The sequence below is a fragment of the Vombatus ursinus genome, unplaced genomic scaffold (assembly GCF_900497805.2).
Source record: "Vombatus ursinus unplaced genomic scaffold, bare-nosed wombat genome assembly UNPS02014781.1, whole genome shotgun sequence".
Classification (NCBI taxonomy): domain Eukaryota; kingdom Metazoa; phylum Chordata; class Mammalia; order Diprotodontia; family Vombatidae; genus Vombatus; species Vombatus ursinus.
In genome coordinates, this window is record NW_020954559.1 from 33,716,638 (window position 1) to 33,726,039 (window position 9,402).

Sequence of the window (9,402 nt, forward strand, 5' to 3'; positions counted from 1 at the left end):
AGTCTGGATTAATGTTAATAAAATGTTTTTGAAGACTCAATTTTCAATTAAAACAGAATTTGGATAGAAGGTGATGTTAAAATGTAGATATATTCCTACATTGTTGCAAAACCAAAGAGCACAGCATTACGAGTCAAAACACGGTGCACTGAGGGACCAATCTCATTTAATCAGCCCAAAAGAATGAAATACCAAAGTGAACAAAGAATGATGGAGGCAATGGAAAGTCTGAGGGATTGGTTATTGTTGTTGTAATGTATCTCATAATAACAGCTTGGACTATCACTAGTAAAACAAATGTATATTTTTCCTAAACACAAACTGTCACTACTAAAACAATGTAGGATTTAACATACGTGCTCATCTGGAAAGCTCCTCTTTAAATATGAAGTAATTATAAAGGGTAATTGAAATAAAAATTAAATCTTTAGGTAGCTCCAAGAGTAGGGAAATAGTTTTCTTAATGATCTATTTTGAAGTGTAATTTAGAATACTAATGCATTAACATTAATGGTATCTTTAAATAAATGTTCAAGTTAAATAAAAACAATAAAAAACACTAATGTTGGGAGGTTTGGTACCTTAAAATAAATAGAGCACCTATTTCTTAATGAATGGCTTTGTCACACATGTATTATCTCCTCCATTTCAAAAACTAAACACAAAACTCAAAAGATAAGCAATCTATCTATATACATATGTAGATATATGCATATTCACATATACATATATAGATATATGTATATTCACATATACATATATGCATATGTTTATATAATTATACAAAAACTGGCACATTTTTTAAAAGAGCAAACAATTTAACAGGTTTAAAAATATTTTTTAGATCTGTGAAATTGTGTGCTCATTAAAAAAAATGTACCAGTTATTTATGAATTCTTGATAGGGTGTGTGTGTGTGTGTGTGTGTGTGTGTGTGTGTGTGTGTATAAATAAGTAGAAGTAGCAACAGAATTCTTGGATTGATGTCCCACCTTTCTTTGAAAGAACTCTAAAGTGCCCTGATATCTTTTATCTATCTCCTTTACCCTAACAACTGTGCCTATGAGATAGTTGAGGGGAGGGAAGTTATTATCCCTATTCTGCAGATGGAGAAACTGAGAAAAAGAGAATTAAGTAGCTTCCCTAAGGTCACACAGTGATTCAGTAACAGAGCAGGAACTAGAAACCTGACTTCCTGATACCTAATTCAGTCTTCTATGGAACAGATTATGTGCCTACTATGAAGCACTATTTTTGTAAAGGCTTCCCTTTCAATAAAGGAAATAGAACCAGTCATGTGACTTTCATTCAAGAAAGGGTGTATGTGTTTTCATTAGCACCTTACTTGTCTACTCCTGGGAACGGGATAGGAACTCTATACCAGTATTATCTTGTTATGACAAGAGCTAGCCAACTAAACCAAGGGAAAAAAAAAAGGTTATTTGGTTTGTCAACTAAGCTCATTATACTTCTGAAAGTGTTCAAGTGCTTTGATATTTCAGTACAACTTCCTCTTAAATGTAAATAGAGTAGTGCCTTTATTGTTCCCCTGCAAGCATTTCTTTCATACCAAAGTTACTCAACCATTGGTTTTAAAATTATCATGTGATATACTCTTTATCAAATAAATTTTAGACAAATCCACCTGAAAAATCTACACCAAATATTACTTTAAGCAGTATTTCTTGTCAAATTTGTTTTAGAATATTCAAATAAACCTTAAAATGAGAAATCCTCCAAGAATTGGAAAAAGAACTAAAATACTAATTTTTCTTAATAGCCAGTATATGCCACTGTACAAATTTTGCTACATTTGGCTGTCAAGTTTACACAAATCAGTAGTTTTTTAAAAGCAGTAACAAATTTCTGATCCAATAAAAATCCAGATGGATAACAGAATGAAAACAAGTGTTCCTACGCGCACACACACACACAAGGTGGGTGACCTTTATTTTCTTTCTTGTTTAAAACAATTACATAATTATTTTTAATTCATAGTTCTTTTATTTTTATTTATACCACTTTTAAAACACTGCCTACCTAAAGCTTTTATCAATGAACTTTGGTGATCCAGTAAAAGTCCACTGCAAACACAAGCAAACAATGACACACACCCTTTCTGCTACAACTTATGCAAACAGTAAATAGGATACAACTACCACCAAGGTATTTTTCTTCAATTGATACTGTTTTTCTATATCTAGCACAGTTGTTCTGCACAAATATTAAACACTTCCAAGAATTAAGGCTAAAATCAGATATGATCGAGGGCACTCCTTCCTCTTAGTTCACTGTAAAAGATCAATTCCTTTTTTTTTTCCCTAATCCTACAACAGCATTTCTATAAATCACACTCTTAGAAGGCATTTTTGCTGTTATGGTCTTTTCATGTAAAAGAACCAGAAACACTTTTCATATGTAATTCTAATCAACACAGAGGATTATTCTGTGAATTTGTAAATGCTAATGGTCTGGCTCAATAGAGTACTACTTACGGATTACATTAATAATGAAAGATGATACATTAGTACTTTCCTAATCTACTATTCCTTGTGTTACAAGTTAATTCACTATAGATTCATTTAATATAAACTCTCCTTTTTTATTTATCTTGAAATCAGCTAACCTGCTTCCAAACAGGGTGTATGCAAGTAGACCCATACACACATACTTAAGAAAACTGCCAGCCAAAATAACTGTTCAGTTATGAAGGATACAAAATACATAGCATTTTAACTTGAAAACAATAAATTCTTCACGATGAGAGGGAGACGGAGAGAGGGAGAGAGACAGAGAGAGAGAGACAGAGAGAGACAGAGAGAGAGATTCTGGGAGGAAAACTTTACCCGTAATAGGCTAAGCTTGGTCCCCAAACACACAGTATCAGGCTGTTTACCATTTTTATTAACCCTAAGAGGGCACTGTATCATACATGAATCATGTTTTTTGAATCAAATTTGCTTCATCAGACAGCTTTCAAGCCATGTACCTTCAGTGAGATCCCTCAAAGAACAGACTCCAACCCTAATACCTCCTGTAAACAGAAGGCAGAAACCAACAGCCAGAGCCTCACCTGAATCCAGTCCAGGTTTTTATTACCCTGCTCCTCCCCTTCAGGGACAGGCCGGAAACAGTAAAAGCTATCAGTTCTTCAGTTTGTGTGTGTTTGTGTTTTGTTTTTGTTTTTGTTTTTTTTTTAACTAGAATCAGATCTGGGCAAAAATTGTTACTTTTACAGTTTGCTGTGTCAAAACATACCTACTAAGACACACAGGGACTTTATTTCTGTTGGTCTATTGATATATTCTATGCAAATTTTCAGCTAACCCTTTCACTCCCTTTAGAAAGTTGGCAGAACTACCTAGAATATTTGTTTGGTACAATAAGTACAACAAAATAACCTTCAGTAAATGAACGACATTATAGGAAAAAGTCTAACACATCAACTTTATTTGAGTTTCATTAGTCTCCAAAAGTCATTATTCTTTTTCAATTATTCTGTCATTCACCTTTTTGGACTTACTTCCGAAAGAGGAAACAGCTTTTCCTCTGGAAAACTAATATGGGGTGGGGGGAGAGGGGGAAGTATTTTATGATTACAGCTAAATCTTCTAAAATGCTACTACTGTTTTATAAAATGCCTACTAGATTTAGAAGTATACTTGTTACAGAGACAAAAAAGAAAGAGATAAATGTGACCCCCTGCCAGCCTAATCGCCCAGTTGCAATGCTTGCTAGTTGTTTACTCAAAAAGCAAAACAAAACAAAATTTAAAAAGCTCATCAATTATAATAATCAGCTGGTCCTGTTCAAGATTCCCTGTTGGAGTAACTAACCCTAAAGGATGCCTTTAAAAGCCAGCACCTCAGCAAAGGAACAGCTATGGAATCAAAAAAGAAACCCAACATTTGAATTTTTCTTTTTGTCTTCAAGCTTTGTGTATTTCAGCTCTACTCCAACACACAAGCCAATTACCATGCCTTCATATTTAGAATGAACTGCCACCTGCAGTTACACAGCACTATTCACAGGCCTTTGAAGAAAATTCCCAGAACAATGATGAACACTCATACAACTATTACTGACAAAACCCATGTTTTTGTTTCACATTCTGTGCTTCTTGCAGATTCACTAAAATTCCTCCATAACAGATAAAAATAATTTGGCTAGTGGAAAATATAATTCAGTTTCTATATAAGAGTTTAATTAAATTAATAGTTATTTGATAAGCTAATTAATTATTCACCCTGTCACCCAGGGAAATTGGTTGGTAACTTTCTAAAGGAATTTTCTCTGCACTTTATTTTCAAAAACAAAACAACAAAAAGAAAAAAAAACTTTTAAATAACATTTAAAAAAATTAACATGTATCCGGTCTAGAGTACTGCAATCCAGGGGAAGGTGAGAACAGGAGGAAATCTAAGCAAGACTTATTTAGACCTTCCAAATAATATTCTAGTCACTAAAAAGAAAAATAGTGCTGTTTAAAGCTGCCTTTCTTCGGCTTGATTCAAAGAAAGGTTTGTAGTGTTAGATTGGGTTTTTCAATCTGTGTGGAGGAGTGTTGTGGGGAGGGAGGGAGAGAAATGACCTGGATGGAAAAATGAAAGTGTTCCTGTTTTTAAGCCTCCCTCACATTAACTGTTTTCCTGGTTCTTGGGAGGGCCTTACTTTGGCAGAAAGGCCCATACAGGAGCCCAAAGTAAAATAAACAAAGCTTAATTCAGGGCTTTTGCCATTTAGGTCAAGTTATTAAGAATGAGAAAGAGTAGAGTTCAGGCAGCACAAGTTCCTCATGCCTGTCTTATGCTACTTCCCCCACTTTGCACCCAATTACAAAACAAAGATGGTCTCACCTTTCACAGCTGTAGCCTCCTTCAGATGATGGGACATAAAGTCAATGCTAGCATAGGTGTTGGCTGTGGGCAAGGGTCCAGAGCCTGGTCCCACACAACCACCTGTGTTGCTGCCATTTCCACCATTGATGAGCCCACTGAGGCCACGGGTCCTGGCCCAGGTATTCTTATCTCCAGACTGCTGCTGCTGCTGCTGCTGCTGCTGCTGCTGCTGCTGCTGCTGCTGCAACAGCAGGCCAGCTTCATCTCTAACATCAATGGCAATGTAGTTGAGGCCATTCTGGAAGCCTGCTGATGTCTCCCGACACATAGGAGAGCTACTGCTCCCGGGGCAACCAACTAATGCTCCAGGTTGGTTTTGTGTCCACCTCGGCTGCTGGGGCTGAGGTGGCAGAGGGAGTGAAGGCTGCTGAAGGTGGGGAGATGTAGATGGCTCTTCTTCACCTCCTCCAAGACTTTCACCACCACTGCCACTGGGCCCTTCGCCGCTTTTCCTGAGAGAGACGTTTTCCACAGAGGCCGAGTTGTGGCGCTTAGGATTGTGTGCGAAGGATGGGGACACAGGGGTCACAGTAGTGGTCGAGGAAAAGGTTTCCGAGCTGTGGCGTCGGCGGCCACCCTGTGGGTCAGCACGGATGACCTTGGCACCCCGGTGTGGGTCTGGGGGTGGGCTGGCTAGCAGGAAGGCCTCTACACCAGACACCTGCTCCATCAAACTCAGCCTCTTCACACCAGATGTAGGGCTGGTCACCCGGGCACTTTCTGGCTTCGGAGGTGCTGCAATGGGCTGTGGTGGAGTGGCAGCTATGCCGAAGGCCATCTCGGTGTAGTCACCACTATCCCCTGACTCCGGGGGACAAGAGGGAGAGGAGGCAGAAACAGGGGCTGGGTGGCAGGTAGAAGAAGCTGGAGGCAGGCGGTATAGCTCTCCTGGTGGTGGTGGAGGTGGTAGTTGCTGCTGCTGTGAGGAAGAAGTAGAGGAGGAGGCAGGAGGTGTTGGCAGTGGTGGGCAGGGTGAGGAGGCCTCAGGAGACATCAAGGCATCCAAAGATCCCACAGAGCCACCACCCTCAGTGCCAGATTTGGGTGACTTGGGTGAGCCAAAGCCAAGGTTCATATAGTCAGAGAGAGGGGAGCGCCTCCGGCTATCACCACTGGTGCCAGGGGTACCTGAGCCCATTGAAGAGGCGGGGCTGCTAGCTGAGAGTAGTGATGACGATGAGGCTGCTGAGGTCAGCAGGGGAGGTGGAGGTGGTGAAAGGTGGGTTCCAGACTCACTAAAGTCAATGTTGATGTACTCACCTGGGCTTTTAGGCTCAGGTGGCAGTGGGTACTCATGCATGCTAGGTAGGGTTCTAAGCCCCTCCAGGGACAGTCGAGTTGGCCGGACTGCTCTGCAACGCTGAATGAGGAAACTCTCTGGCCGGCTGTTGTTGTCACTGCTGCTGCCACTCTGCCTAACTGCTGAAGGCACTAGGTGGTGCGGTTGGGAGTGGCTGCCCCCGTTAGATGCAAAGGGCCCGGTGGTCTGGGTACAGGGGGTAGTCGTGGCGGGCAGTGGCTGCAGCCTCGGCTGCTCTTGCTCCTCTTCCACAATCCTCCTCCCTGCTGGAGAATTCATGAAGACATACTGGTCACTATCCCCGTTTCGAGGACAGGGAGTCTTGTAGGACCGGGGCAGTGAGCTGTAACAGCAGCCTGGGACTCCCTTGGGTGGCTCTCCACCACCAGGCAAGGGGACTGAGTCATAGAAAAAGTCAGGTGGGGTGAGAGAAGCTCCAGCATCACTGGGGGACATGTTAAGGTAATCCCCATTGGGAAGTAGCTTGCCCTCAGAGCTTTCCACCGAGAGCTTGGAACCACACCACATCCGCATGTACCCACTGTCCTCAGGAGAGCTTTCAGCTGGAGAACTGGTCTTGCAGCTGCTGCCATTCAGTGGAGAGCCTCTACCACTTGCTGATGAGGCTGCCTGGGAGGCTGCACCCGCAGCAAGGGAGGCTGCTGCCATCCGTGGCTGTAGTATCTGTTTGGGAGCAGAGACACTGGTGGGACTCATGGGCATGTAGTCGTCACTTTTGCAACTTCCAATGCTGCCCCCTGCCAGTGGGGCCACTCCAGGAGTCATGGGCATATAGCCATCATCTGCTCCAAGGTTACTGCTGGAGCTCCGGTGGGAGCCAATCTCAATATCCCCATAGTCCTCTGGGTATGGGTTGTAGGTCACTTTGGGAGATGAGGCTGGGTAAAGGCGGCTTGAGCTGCCTGCAAAGCTGGCCCGCATCAGAGTATATTCATCAAGGGAGGCAGAGGACACTTGGGGTACTGCACGTTGGCGAGCAGGTGTGGTCAGAGAGTAAGTCCTCTTTCTGTGACCTTTGTCCAAGTCTGGGGCCCCTTCCCCGGACACCCTTCGATAGGTTCGGCCACATAGACTCAGGGGTCTCTCCATGGTCATGTATCCATATAGTTCAGTCCCACTGCCATCCCTCGCTGGTGGGGTCTCAGCTATGGACTCAGGAGTGTTGCTTCGGTTACTGCAGAAGGCCCGCAGGTCCCCAGGGCTAGAGCCATATTCGTCCAAGGACATGAAGCCTGGGTCACTGGGGGAGCCAGAAGCAGAAGCACTGCCACTAGAGGGCCGCTGGCCCTGGTGGAGGTGAAGGTGGTGTGGATGCGGATGCTGTCCTTGAGGCAAGGAGTAAGAAGCTGAGCCATGCCCGCTGCTGGAGGAGAGGCTGCCAGGGCTGGTGGCAGACGGAGGAGAATGGGACACCGGCATAGACATGGATCGGCTGTGTTGCAGAGGGCCCCCTGCAGGGGCTAACATCATCTTATTAGGTCGCATGGAGGCGCTGCAGCTGCTGCTCAGAGTATGGGACCTGCTCAGGGGAGTCCTCACCGGGCCGGGACTCATGGGGCTGCCGGCCACTGAAACTGGCCTGCAGCCCACCCCTCCTGCGCTCCCACTGCTGCCGTCCCCCTCGCTGGCCGTGCGTACCCTGCAAGAGCTGCACTTCCCAGCTCCAGGGGCCTGGGTCGCAATAGGGGCCCCCGCGGCAGGAGGCGTGGCAGCCAGGCTGTCGGTCCGGGATCGGCGAAGGAGCCCGGTCTGGCTGGGGGGCAGGTTGACCAAATGATGGTGGTGGTGACGCCGGGTGCCCGGGACGCTGATGGGGTGAGTGGAAGAGGAGCCCGAGGACTGGCTCTTGCTGCGGGGACGGAATTCGAACAGCTCCTTCAGTGCTTTCATGGCCTCCAGAATGGTTTCGTGGATGTTCTGGGCCACCACAGAGTCATCTGCCTGCATCCAAAGCTCGCCAGGGCCCGTGGACGCCGAGCGCCCTACCTCGATGAAGAAGAAGCTGTCCGAGTGGCCGCAGCGTCGGATGTTCATAAGCTGCAGAGTGACCGACGGCACCTCGCAGTTGAGCTTCACAAAACCGATGGTGCGCGCGGAGAGGCAGAGCCGGTATACCCCGGTCAGGTTCTTGCTCTGTCCCAGCCCTTTGGGCTTCAGGTTCACCTGCCAGACCTCCCGGTAAGCCGCGGTGGCCGGGGTGATCAGCCCATAGTGGAGATCCTCGGCCGCTGCCCCAAAAGAGCCGCTGCCGCCCGAACCGGGCAGGGAGGCGCTGCAGGACGAGGCGCCGGCCGACGAGGCGCCGGACGAGAGGCAGTGCGGGTAGAGCGAGCTGGAATCATAGGCGGCTTTGCCCTCATTGAGCAGGTCGGTGAGCGCCCGGTACCAGCCCTCCTGCTCCTGCTCGTTTTCGGCTGCCACAGCGAAGTACTCGTCCTTGGTATAGAGGGCGATCAGATACTTGTGCTTGGCGTCCGCCCGCTTGTTGATGTTGAGGCAGGAGTCTAAGGCGATCACCCTTTTCGGGGCCCCCGACTTGTTTTTCCACTTCTTCTCATTCTCGTAGTACTCCAGCCTCGCTGGCAGGGGTGGCTGCCCCCCGGGCCCCGCACCGCCCTGCTCTTCGCCACCACCCCCGGGGCCCCGGAGGACGAAAAAGCGTTTATGCCCGTGTTTTTGCTTCCTCAGGTAGCCGCACTTCCGCACGCTGTGGTTGTTGTTGTTGTTGTTGTTGTTCAGGTTGGTGCCGCCACTGCCGCCGCCTCCTCCTCCGTTGGAGGAATTCGCCGGGGTCAGGAGCCCGTTCAGTGGCGGGCTGGCCATCCTCCCGGGAGGGTGCAGTCCTGACCTCCCCAATCCAGTCGCGAAGGCAACAGGGGGAGGGGGAGGGGAAGGCAAAGGGAGGGGTGATTTGGGGAGGGGGAGTGATTTGGGGATGGGAGGTTGGGGATGGCTTCCCTTCACTCAAGTGAAAGCGTCTCTTTCCCCAAAGGTTTAAAAAAAAAAAAAAAAAAAAAAGCAAGGATCGGAAGATGAGCCGAGCCGGCTCCCCTTGGATGCTCGGTTATCTCCGGTGGTCGGGCCCGAATGATGCACAGATCGCAGTCCACTCTCGCCCCCACCTTCACCAACTTCCCGTGGCTCCTCTCACTCCAGTGTCTCTGGCTGCCCTAAAAAGCACACT

The 9,402-nt window shown here is 46.5% G+C and overlaps 1 protein-coding gene across 1 annotated transcript in view; it reads right to left on the minus strand.

Annotated features, from left to right (window-relative positions):
• The window catches only part of LOC114046184 (insulin receptor substrate 2-like), a 35,850-nt gene extending 26,664 nt beyond the window's left edge, over window positions 1-9,186 (minus strand). The window contains exon 1 of the mRNA XM_027866415.1: window positions 4,856-9,186. Coding sequence (XP_027722216.1) covers window positions 4,856-9,041 — 4,186 coding nt within the window. The 5' untranslated portion in view covers window positions 9,042-9,186. The remainder of the gene's footprint in view (window positions 1-4,855) is intronic.
• Between the last annotated feature and the right edge of the window lie 216 nt (window positions 9,187-9,402).